This window comes from Cyclopterus lumpus, chromosome 15, assembly GCF_009769545.1.
Source record: "Cyclopterus lumpus isolate fCycLum1 chromosome 15, fCycLum1.pri, whole genome shotgun sequence".
NCBI lineage: Eukaryota > Metazoa > Chordata > Actinopteri > Perciformes > Cyclopteridae > Cyclopterus > Cyclopterus lumpus.
In genome coordinates, this window is record NC_046980.1 from 12,410,173 (window position 1) to 12,425,638 (window position 15,466).

Sequence of the window (15,466 nt, forward strand, 5' to 3'; positions counted from 1 at the left end):
CAGAAGAAGTCTCATTTATTATCTCTGCCCCAACAATAATCAGTTGAATACAACAACTGAAGGCTTTCAGTTTTATGTCTCCGGAAATAACTCTCCTCACACCTGTCACACATGATTGACCTTCCTGCAATGATAATAAAGCAACATGTCACTCTTACTAAACATATTTTTGTTATATTTGTTTCTCATGATTCAGCCTTTCTATTTCCCATACAGGCTAATGGAAAGTAATCACTGTCACATTAGAGGACTGTGAGATCATATTCTGAAGACTATAGAAAAGGTCTGTTTGTGTGTGTCTGTGTGTGACATTGTTGAGGTCAGCTGCCTAAAAATATCATCTTAAACACAGAGCCTGAGGGAGCCATTACCATTCCAGATCTGCAGTTCAGCCTTCATGCTTACTGTAGAGGGTGGTATCTGTTGTCACGCAACACGCGCACACACTTATACACACACACACACAAAACACAAAACACATATCCACTGAGGAAAAGTTGAGGTGCTGGTCTGCGATCGTGCTCAGGAATGGATTTAAAGCTTTAAACAGTTATACGAAAGAGGTAAGCACTTTACTCTCTGCCATAGTAGTTTTAATAAAACCAATGCAGGTTGTGTTCACATTTTAGAGGCAAGAACCACTGAATGTAATATTGATTAATAGCTATATGAATAAATTAATTGTCTGTTCATATACTGATTATTAATTGACAGATGGTTGCAGCTCTCATACTTTATATTAAAATATCCCTGGTGTTTAAAAGTTGATATCCTTTTTAATTAAGTACAGGGATGTGTATGTGTATGTGTGTGTGTAGGCGTGTGTGTGTTTTCTGGGCAGCAGAGGTGAACCATGTCCTCCTGTGCGGTGAAGTCCAGAAGCAGGAACCCGTACACAGCGGTGCAGGTGGACCCAGACAGTGACTACATAACACCCGGAACATTAGACCTGGAGCAGCTGTTCTGGAGCAGCTCCGGGGCTCAGTATGCACACGTCAACCAGGTCTGGCCCAGTGTCTACATCGGGGATGAGTGAGTAAACACACTCAGAGATGGTTTTGTGGCTCTAAAGACAGCTTCAGACTAAATCTGTGTGTCACATAAAAACAGGAAAACAGCTCTGGAGCGGCCTGGCCTGAGGGATCTGGGTATTACACATGTCCTTAATGCAGCAGAGGGAAAGTGGAACAACGTACTGACTGGTGCTGATTACTACACTGATGTGGACATCCAGTACTTTGGTGTGGAGGCTGATGACAAGCCCACCTTTAATATCTCCCAGTACTTCTGCTCTGCAGCCCAGTTCATCCACGAGGCCCTCAGTCACCCACAAAGTAAGAGTCCTGGAGGAAATCAAAGCTTTTAAGAGGGCATTCTCTGGAGAAGAAGCCTGTATGCGTTTCTCTGTTTCTAATGAATCCATCAATCTTTACTTCATGTTGTTCTAGACAAGGTGCTGGTGCACTGTGTGATGGGTCGGAGCAGGTCAGCGGCTCTGGTCTTGGCATACCTGATGATGAAACACAGCTTAACTGTGGTGGATGCTATTGAGCATGTGCGGCAGCGACGCTGCGTCCTTCCCAATCACGGCTTTCTGAAGCAGCTCAGAGCTCTGGACATCACGTTGCAAGAGGAGAGGCTGAGACAAAAAAGAGAGACACAACACCAATAGTAATAGATATATAATAACTGTATTTAAACATCTTCTGGATCCATCTCGGGTATACAAAAATGTTCTTTATGTTTTTTTGACTAGTATCAATAAACTGTTTTTCCCAACTGGGTCACGCTATGGTCTCAAAGTTCAAAGGTAACATTGAAGAATGGGGCACCCTACGGGCTTAGTTATGTAACAACAAAAGTGATTATGTCAACAGCTCCAAAATGTAGTGCCTGAAAAGTGTAAGAACGGATTTTAACAAGTGAGGCACACATAGTAGGTTCTGACATTATAGATATATTGTGCAACAAGTTGATTTAAAGCAACTTTGTATAGATTTTAATGTTTGTTAAGTGTTTTGATCTGCAATCTATTGGGTTAATATTGTAGATAGCTTACTGATCATGAAATCTATCTACATATCTTTTTTTTGTTGAGCCTTTGAGGGATTCAAAAATAAAATCTAATAAAATACACTAACAGAAATGATTGTTGTATATTTTATTTGTGAATTTTAGGCATGGCAGTTCAGCACAAAGATGGGCAACTTGAGTGCAATTGAAATCAGGAATAAATTGTCACTTAAGGCTTAATGGTGTATTTGAACATAAAAAGAAATGAAAAGTGGAACAATAATACAAATTTAAAAATAACTTATAAAATAGTTTGATCTATATTCAAGTATTCAATGTTGCGCAGACTCTAATGCAGATGGTTTGAATTGTTTGGACTAAGCCTGTTCTTGATTAGTTTCCCTTCATTTCTTTTGTATCCTCCATTTTTAGCAGTTAGCATACAATAATCTCAAAATCAGATGCCTCGGCGATAAACATAAACCCAGATCATAGGCCACTAATTCAGGAGAGAAATTAAGAAAAGTCTGTTTTCTTACCGACGGTAATCCTCTTTCATTCAACATTCACATGTATCATTTTTCCTTATATGCATTTGAAATATGCTGCATGTCCATAATAAACCCCACAAGCCACCAGTTGCCCATCACTGATCTCATTCGCAAGTTTCCCTGTACAGACAGATGCAGGTTCACATAACACTGGTAGGCCTCTGCAAACATTTACAGAGAAAGGAAGGGAAAAGGTCATGTGACTAGAAGCACCTGCCCAAAAAAAACAACACGAGGAAAGAAACTTCCCGTGGTGATGTTGACATAGTAAAGCTGATATTTTACAGTCAACACAGGAACACCTTTAAAAGTGTAACACTTAAAAGAAAAACCTTTGGCGTCATTCATAACTGGCACATTAAACTACATCTAAAAAGTACAAAATGTACCTAAAACAAATCACTAGTGGTCACATTCAAAACCTGACATTTTGGTTTATCATTCCATTGTCCATAATTAACTTATTGTGCTTTGAGTCTGTCTCCAAGGGGGAAAAACAAGACTTGTGAGATGTCAACACGAGCACTCGCAGAGTCTGATGGGCGTCAGTGTAGCCAAACGTTGGTAGTGTCAGAGAGCCAAAAAACATTTAGAAACTAAATCAATTGTCCATAAAAACACCATTTCATTTAGATTGTCTTGTGTAAGCAAAATTATCACATCCCGTGATGTTATCATGAATCCTTTATGGTAATTTATATATAAACAAACTGTCCGTGGATCTTGATCCACTGGCGACGAGGAACGGAGACAGGCACACAATTATGTGCGGATGAATTAAAAACTTGGACGGGTGGCTGATAGTATTTGTTATCGGTCAGAGTTGTGTATGGCAGGGTGAGAATGAGGTTTTAGGCGGATGGAGTTGTCCGGGAATCCCTTAGTTGAAGTCAGGTTTTTCTGGGAAGGTGCAACCTGCTTGTCTGATGATGACGTTGGCCGCGTAGTGTGCCGCCTTCACGCACTGATCGATTGGTTTGTCCCGGACCAGCTCAGACAGAAAACCTGCAACGCAGAGGGGAAACATGTTTAACAGAAAGGACAAAGAAAGCTAGATGCGTATCAAATGAAAACGGGGGACAATCTTACCTCCTACAAAGGCATCGCCTGCACCAATTGTGTCAACAATTTCCTTGGGGTCAATCTTCAGTACAGGGAATGCCTCGATCTTGTCACCTGAATAGGCAGGTTAAGAATAATTATACGTCTGCAGTAAAGCTTTAACAGAGAAACAAGAGTAACATAAGGAAAGAAAAAAGACAAAAAATAGGAAATCTTACTGAGCCTTATAGCAGTTTCATCTTTCCCTTGGGTCAACACTACAATCCTCTGTCTCTTTTTGTTGACTTTGGGCAAAGCCTGGGCTTTCTTGGCTATTTCCTTTATGTCCTTGGTCTACAGACAAACATAACCAGTGGATAATGCAGACATGAATAATGCAGCACTTATTTACAAATGCCAAAAGACACCATCGGTCCACTCACCTCGAAGTCTTGCTCTTTAGCAAATGCTGCCGCCTCCTGAAGAACAAAAATAGAAAGAATGTTTTGCAAAGAAATTTGGCTAAACAACAACATCCGGTGGACCCAAAGCACTCCACAAGCACTGACTACCAATGTGTAGAGTATCTAAAGAATGTACTGTGAAAGTCTGGCTTACTGTCTCATTGCCGAACAGCACGTCGACATAGGGCATAACCTGCATGAGGCTATCCTTGAAGAACTGACAGATGAAGGGCGCGGAGAGGTTCAGGCAAAACAACTTGTTATTTTCGGACGCATGTTTCGCCACTTTCAGGATGGACTCCAAAGAGACGGTCAGGAAGAAACCCTGGAAGCAAACCGTGACATTGGGTCAAGACAGATCTGCTTTTTATATCCTGATGGGCTCTAATGAATCAGATGAAGTCTTAAACAGGGACTGCACCAGTATGTCCAGACATTCCCCTGTGGGTTCACTTGTGGTTTCCCGATTTCAGAAGTAAATGGCACATCATACTATGTAGTCGTTTTGTTACTACTTACAGCGATATAGTAAACTTTAGCTTTTTCCACCAGCTTCCAGTTTTCTTCCAGGTCTAGATGCTTGTCCTTCATATAAGAGTTAGCAGCAGCTAGGTTAGCTACCAGAGACCTGAGAGGAGAAAACAGTATACGAGACGAAGAGTTACAGACAGGTGAGAATATAATTCATCAACATAAGCGTATAATAATAATTACCCACCTGTTATCTCCGGTGATGCATGCAGCACATGTCCCTGTGGGCTCTTCATCTTGCTCGTAGTAGTGAGCATCGATGTGGGCCTCCTGAGCCTTCTCCTTCAGGATATCTCCAAACTTGTCTTTGCCAATGCAGCCAAAGAACGTTCCCACATTATGGGGTTCTTGGATCATCCACTACAGATGGTGACACAGCTCTGATCAGCATCAGTTGATTAACTCTACTCACTGGGGCCAACATGTGCAATGATATTTCACGGAGCAGAGATGTAGCGACAGAACAGAATGTTAGTGAGTTTGTAAGTACATGACTGACCTGAGCAATCTTTATGGAGTTCTGTGTGGCTCCTCCAGCGTGGTACTCAACTTTGAACTTCTTCACTAGCTCCTCAAATCTATACGCGGAAACAAACATGTATACCGTATATAAATATTACACAATGCATAAAGTTAGTTCACTTCCTGTTCACCTACAATATCTATATTTTTGCTGCTGGCTAAGTGATGCAGAACATCATATTTTACCAGGTACAAAGTATCAATTATGACTGTATACTGACTATAAAACGTGTCACGTTTTTTTTTAGCTGTTCCTAAACGTCATGCTAAGCTAAATGTCTCCTTGCTGTAGCTTCACATCAAATAGAGAGAATAGTGTCAATCCTCTCATAACTCGAATTTGTGTTTTCAACATGTTAGCACCCGACCCCGGAGTGCTAAAACAAGTATGACCTGAACAAGTAGAAACACCCATGTAGACACTCTTATCTCCTGTTAAATGTTTGCTTTCTGGCTCCTGTCTCAGGGGGACTGGGAGGTAAAGTGTCCTGGTTTGCTATTGGCTCAGACTGTCTCTCTGTGCTGAATCTGCTGCTCTGCCATTGGCCGTCTGCAAAGATACAGAGGTCAATAGTGGCAATTTCTGGTGTGTGCCTGTTGTGACTGCTCTGCTCCAGAAAGAGAGGAAAAAACTGTAGGCATTCAAAACGCATTTGTTTCTCCCTGCACAGACTAAAAACCAGTGCCTACACCAAGAAAGAAATGTTGCAATATAGGAGTTACAAACAGTGCTTTGTGTTTGTCCTCTGCCAGGATCTGGTCATTGGGTTTCAGAGAGTACCTGCACATAATTAAAAGGAGACAAAAGAGGCATTAGTTTCTTCAAGTCATCTCAAACGTATGCTACATAAACCTTGCTGTTTTAACTCATACACTGTCCCTTTTTATTTCATACACAGCGCCAGAAAGGTTGTTTGGAATAAAAAGCACACATAATACCCTTCTTGATTATCTTTATGTGGATAAGCATTTTTAGACACGATGGTGGTGATGCCGAATGGGGGTTTCCATCTTTTGCAAAATGTTATTAAATAAATCAATAATTCATAAGCAGAGGACTTGAGGACCTCTGTGAAAGTGCCTTTATTAGTACCACCACTCAGTCCAAATCAATATGTTGGTCAATTAAGTAAAACAAGAGTCTATAGTAGCTTCCTCGAATCAGGTAGGTTAGGGATTAAGGTGCAGCTTTAGTCCTGCTTTCTATGTGACTGAATTAGAACTGTGGTTGGTTTAGCCTAATCCTGGAGTTTATGCAAGGGGTTTGAGAGTGGACTCTGAGCTGGAACCCAAAGGAGCCCTTTGCCCTGGTCAATTCAGTGTGACAAAGCTCGGACAGACCAGAAAACTGCTGCTCTGATTGTGAAGGTTTCCACTGATGGCTCCCACTAGTTCAAAGAATGCACAGTAAATTAATAAAGTAGTGAGCAAGCAAATAAATTCTCTTAATTATGACTTAAAATAAAAAAAGGTGAATTGTTGAGACAGTGATTCCTTTTGAACTCTGCTTACTTTTAAGGGTTAGCCAGTGTGATGTAAGTACACTGATAGATGATAATTAGTAATCTTACCATCATGAAAAAGCAGGGAGTGGCATTGATTGTTTGTTTCACTAGCTAGAACAGACAAACATGCATCAACTCACTGTAATGTAAGGCTATATTTAAGCACTATAGCTCTGGGAGATACAGCTCTGCTGATGTTGATCAGCCAGCATCGACGTTTCCTGTGCTCTGCTCTCTTATATACTCCTTATCTTGTATCTGCATTGATCAAATTACATCATAGTACCTCTTTCTATGATGGTCAGCCTGTCACTGGAGTGACCTCACTGACACCAAACATCTATATTTCACTTGATCTGATCTTGACTATGCTTCGTGGAGATTTCAACAATTTCAATGGCTCAACATCAAAAAAAAAAAAAGAAGAGAATCCAAATATTTGTTAGTATTTCTTTGCCTTCATAATTCTTAAAGAATCAAGGACTACAAGATGACAGCACTTTCTTTAGGTGACACAACATGTATGATAAATCTATTAACTTACTTGTCCAAGAAGTCTTTGTCCACAACAGCACTGATGTCCAGTAAGGGGTTTCCCATCCCAAAGAGTAAATTAGGGCTGAAACACAAAAGATGACACGTTAAAACTAAAAGGCTCAACATTGCTTTCACAAGACTAACTATCTTCCTTCTTTACTTGTATGTAACACTAGTATTTTTTTTAAACATTACTTCTAGCTTTATAGAAGAGCACAGTCCTCCTCGATCACAGTTTAGAAAGGCACATTTCAAATTTCATGTTTGGTCAGTTCACTGAATGAGCAAGGTTTTTATTCCAGGATTGGACCGTTCATTTGCAAAACCCAGTTTTGATTCCATGTGACTTCCGTCACATGACTTAAGACCTTCCACTTTCAGACAGAAGCAGAAATGGCACATATCAGTTTAGAAACATCCAAGACTCGTCCACAAAATAATATAAATGCTGCGGTAAGGACCCAGTTAATCATGCATGTAACCATGTTACATCATGCAGAGCAAGGCAACATCGGGACAGCTGTACGCTAGTCTCTACAACTGAATATCTTTGCAAATCGTAGTCCTGCGATGCCAAATAACATTATTTTTAAAAAGCACAGCAGTATGTGCTTAGTGTCAACACAACAGCCTCACGTGAGCTAGTCTCAGTAACCACTAATTGGTTACACGTGTCTTTCCACATGTTATTACTATAGAAAACGGAAAAGTTGATGTGCAAAACTGCAAAAGCACCAAGAGTTTCTGGAAGCAGGTTAATAATGTGCACTCGTCATCACCCCTGAATGCTAGTTCTTGATGTCAGCAAGACAAAACCCAGATGGAGTATGTCTCACAGACCGTAACATATGTGACGTCCACATGAGCTACAATATTTTCCCCATCAAGCATTTTATTTTTCATACACTGCTCTGAGAACAAGATTTAATGAAGCACAATCAAGCAACATGGACAAATGTATTTTTGAAAAAACCGAGAAGGCAATGTAATTAAGCAGATAAATGCATCTTCCCAGCAGTCACACCCTGACTATCATTTTCCCACATCACATGCATCTGCAAATGTGCAGTGAGATGATTACTGGGCTTGAGAAGCCAATTATGCCCACCTTTAGATAAATGTCCTTGGTCAACGTGTTCTTACCTTGCAGAAGACATGGTGTCTCTCTCTGTGTGTACCAGCTAGACACTGACAGACCTGTTGAGCAACCTAAAACCGGCTCAGAAAGAGCTAAGCACTTAAAAACTTCAGCTCAGTGTGCAGGAAGATCGATTTTACCCTGCAACAACAGCTCCTCCTACTCAGAACCGACTGATTGGAGACATCTAGAGGAGGGGCCAGAACAGTCGGTCTCTGTCTGGCGATTCACTCTGGCCTCAATACACTCACTCCTCTGAAGCTAGATTACATCGTGAGAAGTGCTGATGATCGCGGCCACTGAGATACCAGAATACGAAAAGTCAGAATAGAGGAAATAGCAAAATGATGCCATTGCCCGATTTATTCAGGCAGGAAAAAAACAACATTGCATATTCACGACCACGTGAAAACCGGCATTGTTTTGGGAGCTGGTGCAGGATGGCAATGCGTTGATCATCAACGCTACACCAGGCAGCGGAGCCAATCATTGGCACTGGGTGTCCAAACCAGTGCAAGTACTTCCTTCCAGGACGTCCCGCTAGCTGAGCGTTAGCTGCGTGGCGGCACTTTAAGAGATAACCACAGAAAAGGACGTTGCACATTATCGATGGCTACCTCCTATCCAGCGTGCTGGTTCATGCATACATTTAATGGTGGAAAGAAACTCACAATGTTCAACCTCCCTCACATGTCATACACGCATTTATGATGTCTTCGGGCTAAATGCACATGTCAAACTAAAGATTAGCGCATATTAGCGCCAAATTAATGAGAGGGTTCGTGTCTCTTCGCGCCGAAGGAAGGCAGTTTCTTTCTTTTTCTTTTTAAACTTTCGGTCACCTTAGTTCTGCAGGGGCCTCTTTGGTCGGAGACTCCGTCTTCTCCTCAGACCGTTTTTGTCTCTTTGCTTTTGGTTCTTCGGGATCCATGGCTGACTGGGCACGTTGCGATCACCTTAACCGGTGTGAAAACGAGGTCGCGCTAACAGGAAAAAGGACGTCAGTAACCACGCGGAGACTTGCAGGCAGCCGTTGCCCCCAGTCTTTGTGACGCGCACAGAGCTCAGCCAATCAAAGCTCTACATTTAAGGTTTTTTTCTGGAGACGTAGTCGCGTAGGTTTTAAGTACTCATGAATATGATACAGAAGGAAATCATAAAACTTCTGGTCGGATTACCACGTGAAAGGTAAAACCTTCATTTATGGAACTAACATTAATTAATTACTGTACAATTGAGAACCATATGTATTAAATCAAATTGATAACTTAAATCTAAAATAAATAAATAATATATACATAATACAATAGTTAAATAAATGTTTATGAGAACTACTATCACTTGAGTACTGTAACAGGGATTATTATTCCTTTTTTATTTTACAAATTAACAAAACAGGACTTTTACAAATTAACAAAACAGGACAGAGGAAAAGGAGAAAGAAAAAGGGAAAGAACTACGAAAAACAGAGAAGAACAAAAAAAAAGAAGAAGCAAATTACACATGCGCACATCACTAGTCTGACATAAGTACATCTTGGTTATATCTTCAGGTCAAGTCGGCATCGTGTTTTTAATCTGGCAGGGCAAAGTCCAGCCTGGAGGGGTCCACCATGTCTAAGACCGGTTTCCATATCTTGACAAATCCCCTGACATTGTCATGGAGGTTGTGGGTCAACTTTTCCAGAGGGAGAATTTCCACAATCCTCTGTTGAAGGGGTATCTTTAGAAATCTAGAATTTAAGAATAGTCTTTCGTGCAATATGCAATAGCATTCCAATCAGTTTAGCGTTGGTGCTACTCCTTGCACTGCTCACTTTAGCTGCCAGAACACATTGAGGAGGTGAAAGTTCCATATCAAAGAAACCATTTCATCCTTTACTTCTCTCCAGAATATTTGAATCTTTGCACATTTCCAAAACATGTGTATATGTACCAACTTCAGAGTTACATTTACTACATGTAGGAGAATATAGGCCAAGCCTCCCCCTCAGCAGTGGCGTATAAAGCAGTCTATGTAGTATTTTGAATTGTCTTTCTCTGCAGTCAAAAAACTGTGCTCCTGCCAGTCTAGCACCTCCTGATTATATTGGCCTGTCTTAATTGACAGTGGCCCTACACCCCCTAGTGGTGGGAGGTTAAACAAAACAAAAACAAACAAAATGGCTCTTACAGTGAAGTGAGTTAGGGACTCCCAGTCATCCTTGTTGCTTGCGTTTCTTTAGTTTACCTATTTTCATTCTAACCTTTTTGCCCAGCCATATGAATTGTGTGAACATGTTATCCAAGTTAATGAAGAAGCTGTTTTGGTATTGAGTTTGGCAGCAGCCGTTGCCCCCCCAACATGTATACAGTAAACTAGGCATATATTAATTTTAGCATGCTTATCCTGCCTAGCCAGGAAGCTGGTAGCGTTCCCCACTTATTCAACGTGGGCAGCAACGTTTTCTAAATACAATTTAAATACTGGACACCTTATTGAACTTTTTTTTGTTCACCACAAGCCTACAATGTGGCTGATATAGCTCACCATCAAATTATGACAAGTATTGCTATGTGAAAACCTGACATGAGGGTAAACGTTTAGGGTTTGAAGTCTGCCACTTCTCCGCCAAGAACATATTTGGTTTTCTGTGAGTTCGGTCTTCACAAACACCTGGAAGTTTTCACACAGGGCAGCAGAATCACAAATGGAAGTCGGGGTAGCTGCCCACAAACCTTGCCTGATTAAAAAGTCCCAAACTTTGCTCTGAAAGTAACGATCATATTGACACTACAGTTGCGTTGTATTTAAATTTATTTCAGAGCTTTACTAATAGTATTTGGACCTTATTCGTTTGATTTGTGGATATGTTTTCGTGACTACGTTGTGTTTACGTGTGCGTAGATCTGCAGGCGTCTCCTCAACAACTAAGACAAGGCTGCCACCAAGTTGCCCATTTTAGTTACAATTCTTTGCACAATCAACCGGAGTTACCAGGTAACATTTTATATACTCATTGCCACTTTATATACATTATCCCCGATGCAGAGCGTTCATCTCGAGTTTGCTTTATTTTTCTAACATTAAGAAACTGATGAATCTCCGAAGTTGCCGATCTCTAGTTCGCCCACCAGTTGGTTAATTTAAAGTTAGTTTAACAGAATGACAGTTGGTAAACTTACACTGCTTTACATTTACATTGGCACTGCAATCAAATAACAGACGAGGAGCTTTAAGTTGTGCTTACAATTGCTGATTTATTGCCTCCATCTGCCACACATAAACGCTGAGCACTAATATCAACAACCACCTCATTGTTGCAGCTGAGATGATCCACAGTCTGTTCCTTATTAATCACTCTGGAGACATCTTCCTGGAGAAACACTGGAAGAGTGTCATCAGCCACAGTGTGTGTGATTACTTTTTCGAGGCCAAGGAGAAGGCGGTGGACCCAGAGGATGTGCCCCCTGTCCTGCAGACCCCACACCACTATCTAATCACAGTGCACAGGGGCAAGCTGTTCTTCCTCTCAGTCGTCCAGACGGAAGTCCCTCCACTGTTTGTCATTGAGTTCCTGCACAGAGTGGCAGACACATTTCAGGTGTGAATAAATTCTGTGTTATATTTTAATCAGAATCGGATTTATTGGCCATGTATGCATACGCATACAAGGACTTTGACTCCGGATTTTCCATTGCGCATTTACATACACAGAAATAGACAAACAAAACAAGGACAACAAATAAGAACAGAAGTAAGCATAAACATTGAGCTAATATACACAATAACACTGACAGTGAAATGGAGGTAATTAGTATGGAAGTGGGACTCTTGTTGGGTCTCAATGGGAAAAGGTTAAGAGTGCTCTTAAAGACAACTCCAGTCAGCTTTTCTGCATCAAACCTTTTTTGCATTTGTCAGTTTTGTGTGTGCTTTAGTGTAACAGGTATTTTTGTCGACAGGACTACTTTGGAGAGTGCTCAGAAAGTGTAATCAAGGACAATGTGGTGACAGTGTACGAGCTGTTGGAGGAGATGCTGGACAACGGCTTTCCACTAGCAACAGAGTCCAACGTCCTCAAAGAGCTGATCAGGCCTCCCACCATCCTGCGATCAGTTGTCAACACACTCACAGGTAAATGGAGGACACTGCCTTAAGGCTAGTTCTCACTCTCAGCATGTGCCGCCCAAAGTGAACTCTCTGATTGTCATTTATACTCTCCTGATGAGGAGATCAGCTCTAGATGTGTGGCTTTCCCATACCTGCTCCCAGTACTGTCAAATGGTAGGGGGTAAAGCCACATGGCAAGAATGTAGATTACTCCAATTACCCTTCTCCTCAGCCGGTGTTATATGTGTTTGCTTTTGATATATGTTTTTTTTTTAGGAAGTAGTAATGTTGGAGATACATTACCAACAGGTCAACTATCCACTATCCCATGGAGGCGTGCTGATGTGAAATATACCAATAATGAGGCATATTTTGATGTGATAGAGGAAATAGATGCCATCCTGGACAAATCAGGTACAAACAAGTGTATCCACGGCAGTTAGAAGTGATTCCTTTTTCCTGGGAGATAGATAATTAGACGTGGTTCCCCTTTTAAACGTGCTTGCATCTCCTTCAATCTTTAGGTACGACAGTGTTTGCAGAGATCCAGGGTGTAATTGAAGCCTCTGTGAGGCTCACTGGGATGCCTGACTTGACTCTGTCCTTCATGGTTGGTTAATTTCCTCTCAGCTCTGTGTTTTTCTTCACATGCTTATGTCTGTTTCTACCCGTGCATTGGTCCAAATGTAAAATTCAGTCGCCATCATTGTCCCTTTTGATGACAGAATCCTCGTCTTCTCGATGACGTGAGTTTCCACCCGTGTGTGCGGTTTAAGCGCTGGGAGTCGGAGCGCACTCTCTCTTTCATCCCGCCAGATGGAAACTTCACACTCATGAACTATCATGTCAGCTCTCAAAAGTAAGCAGAGGCACATCTGTATGATTCATTTATAAATGAGTACAAATAAAAAGGTGATCTGAGCATCAACATCTTCAAGCAACGATTTGTTGTGTTATTTTCTTTGGGTTTCAGTGCAGCAGAGTGGATTCAAATTCGGGTTTAATTTCCGCAATAAGGATTCACAATCCACTCTCGTTACCATGTTTACTTGTAAACACAAGCCTGCTGTGTTTATTTTCATCGTGGTTCATTCTGTCTGTGTCCATCCTCAGTCCCGTGGCCATTCCAGTGTACGTGAAGCAGAGCATCAGTTTCTTTGAGTCAGGACCTTGTGGTCGCCTGGACATCACGATCGGACCCAAGCAGACCATGGGGAAGACGGTGGAGGCTTTAATGGTCAAAATCCACATGCCTAAAGCTGTGCTCAGTGCCAACCTCACAGCCACACAGGGAAACTACACCTACGACCTCCCTAACAAGGTAACAACCGTTTACAAAGCCGACCAAAGCAGTGATACTGTAGGTTTGTGCCAATCATTGTCCAGAATCTCGTCAAATGCTTCACAGACGAGCTGCTTACATCTTACCTGTTGACCTCGTAAGTAATAAATTGATGGCCAAATTAACATTACAACTATCCGTTAAAGTCATGAGATTTATATTTTTTAAGACATACTTTTGCACTACATATTTTTGTAGCTCTTTAATGAAACAGCTGATGGTACTTTGATCAGAACTGGTGGTGTTATAGAGAAAATATAACTGGAAACCTAAAGTGTTCTGTTTTATTGTCCTTATGTCTGTGTTTTGATAGGTGTTGGTTTGGGACATTGGGAAACTGAACCCCCAGAAGCTCCCGAACTTGAAAGGCATTCTGAGTCTGCAGGCAGGAGCCCCCAAACCTGAAGATAACCCGTCACTCAACATTGACCTAAGGATCCAGCAGGTGGCCATATCAGGTATAGTCCTCGCTTTATATCTACTTTTAACTGGGCCAAGTTTAAAGTCAGTTTTCAGTCATTGCTCACTTTGCTTCTCTCCCCTCTGTACAGGTCTTAAGGTGAGTCGTCTTGAAATGTTTGGAGAGAAGTACAAGCCATTTAAAGGGGTCAAGTATGTGACTAAAGCGGGAAAATTTCAAGTGAGGACCTGAGTAATGACTGTTTGGGGTCAAAAGTCAGCAATCCAATGTGCCAAATAGGGGGCAAGATTATCAATATTCCAATATGTCTTACATCTCCTCTGGCTCATTGTTATTAATTAACAGTTATTTATTATGTGGCCTTAATAATCAATGTGACCATGTTGAAGTGCTAATGGTGTCTGTCCAGTTCAAATGTGCAGCATTGTATGAACCATTCCTTCTGTCTTTTTGGACCATTTTGTTTTTCTATTTTACCACATTCTGAGTCTTGCCAAAGGGGAATATTTTGGTTTGAAAAGGGACACTCGGGGCTCACCAACTCCTCCTCGATACTTCATCACACTTTTACAATCCTCATGTTGCCTGAGAGTGAGCATCCGTGCCTTTTTGAAAACCTGTTTACTAATTATCTGTATTGTGTTTTTGCTTACATTCACTCTTTAATGTGGTCTTGGTTAGGGTGCTTTGTAAAGCACACTACAGCACAAACTGCATGTTTCAGAGGCCTACGGGCAAATACATTTTTAAAATGTATATCTATATTTAAGGTACATAGTTGGACTTATCTGTATAGACAAGATACATCTTTTGGGAACAGTTTTCTCTTTTGTGAAATCAAAAAAAAATCCTTGCTTAATCTTGAATGCAACTTCTTTACTCGGCACAAGATTTGCACAATCAATTGTTCACGGGAAAAAAATACTACTTGTATGAAGTTGAATCTATATTTTAGTGTATAAGAAGTTTTATAAAAGTTCTATAATGATGATTTTGTGTGTGCTCTACTTTTTTGGTTTACTAAACTAATACAATTCCCATTAGCCTCAGCTTTACTGTGTGTTTACTGTTAATGCTAACATGCGGAAAATGCTAACACATTGAACATCAACCTCAGCATGCTAGCATTGTCATTCTGAGTATGTTAGCATTTAGCGTACAGCTGCTAGCATGGTAGTATACATTATGTATGTAGTGCTTGAATACTAGTTAAGTCTTGTTTATTTTATGTTGTGGTAACGATGACTTATGAAAGTGAATTACGAGGCAGACTCTAGTCCTCATTACTATAATATTTTATTCTTCCAAG

At 40.9% G+C, this 15,466-nt stretch overlaps 3 protein-coding genes across 4 annotated transcripts; 2 read left to right on the top strand and 1 right to left on the bottom strand.

Annotated features, from left to right (window-relative positions):
• Positions 1-853: 853 nt before the first annotated feature.
• On the top strand, positions 854-1,672 carry LOC117744191 (dual specificity phosphatase DUPD1). The gene is made up of 3 exons (XM_034552351.1): positions 854-1,032; positions 1,111-1,334; positions 1,449-1,672. The coding sequence occupies exons 1-3, from the start codon at positions 854-856 to the stop codon at positions 1,670-1,672; spliced, it is 627 nt and encodes a 208-aa protein (XP_034408242.1).
• A 474-nt stretch (positions 1,673-2,146) lies between these two features.
• adka (adenosine kinase a) lies at positions 2,147-9,361 on the bottom strand. 2 transcript variants are annotated; one of them, XM_034552348.1, is made up of 11 exons: positions 9,145-9,361; positions 7,172-7,246; positions 5,850-5,903; positions 5,100-5,178; positions 4,788-4,960; positions 4,589-4,697; positions 4,224-4,394; positions 4,049-4,084; positions 3,845-3,959; positions 3,654-3,740; positions 2,147-3,569 (listed from the first exon to the last, which is right to left on the bottom strand). In XM_034552348.1, the coding sequence occupies exons 1-11, from the start codon at positions 9,231-9,233 to the stop codon at positions 3,445-3,447; spliced, it is 1,113 nt and encodes a 370-aa protein (XP_034408239.1). In that variant the 5' UTR covers positions 9,234-9,361; the 3' UTR covers positions 2,147-3,444. The 2 variants fall into 2 exon arrangements, with proteins under 2 accessions (XP_034408239.1, XP_034408240.1); XM_034552349.1 differs by lacking the exon at positions 9,145-9,361 and adding an exon at positions 8,308-8,440.
• A 32-nt stretch (positions 9,362-9,393) lies between these two features.
• Positions 9,394-15,016, top strand: LOC117744426 (AP-3 complex subunit mu-1-like). Its single transcript, XM_034552686.1, has 10 exons — positions 9,394-9,490; positions 11,189-11,281; positions 11,608-11,885; positions 12,247-12,418; positions 12,671-12,808; positions 12,919-13,004; positions 13,120-13,253; positions 13,508-13,715; positions 14,050-14,194; positions 14,288-15,016. Exons 3-10 carry the CDS (start codon positions 11,613-11,615, stop codon positions 14,386-14,388), a joined length of 1,257 nt encoding a protein of 418 aa, XP_034408577.1. The 5' UTR covers positions 9,394-9,490; positions 11,189-11,281; positions 11,608-11,612; the 3' UTR covers positions 14,389-15,016.
• The last annotated feature ends 450 nt before the right edge of the window (positions 15,017-15,466 follow it).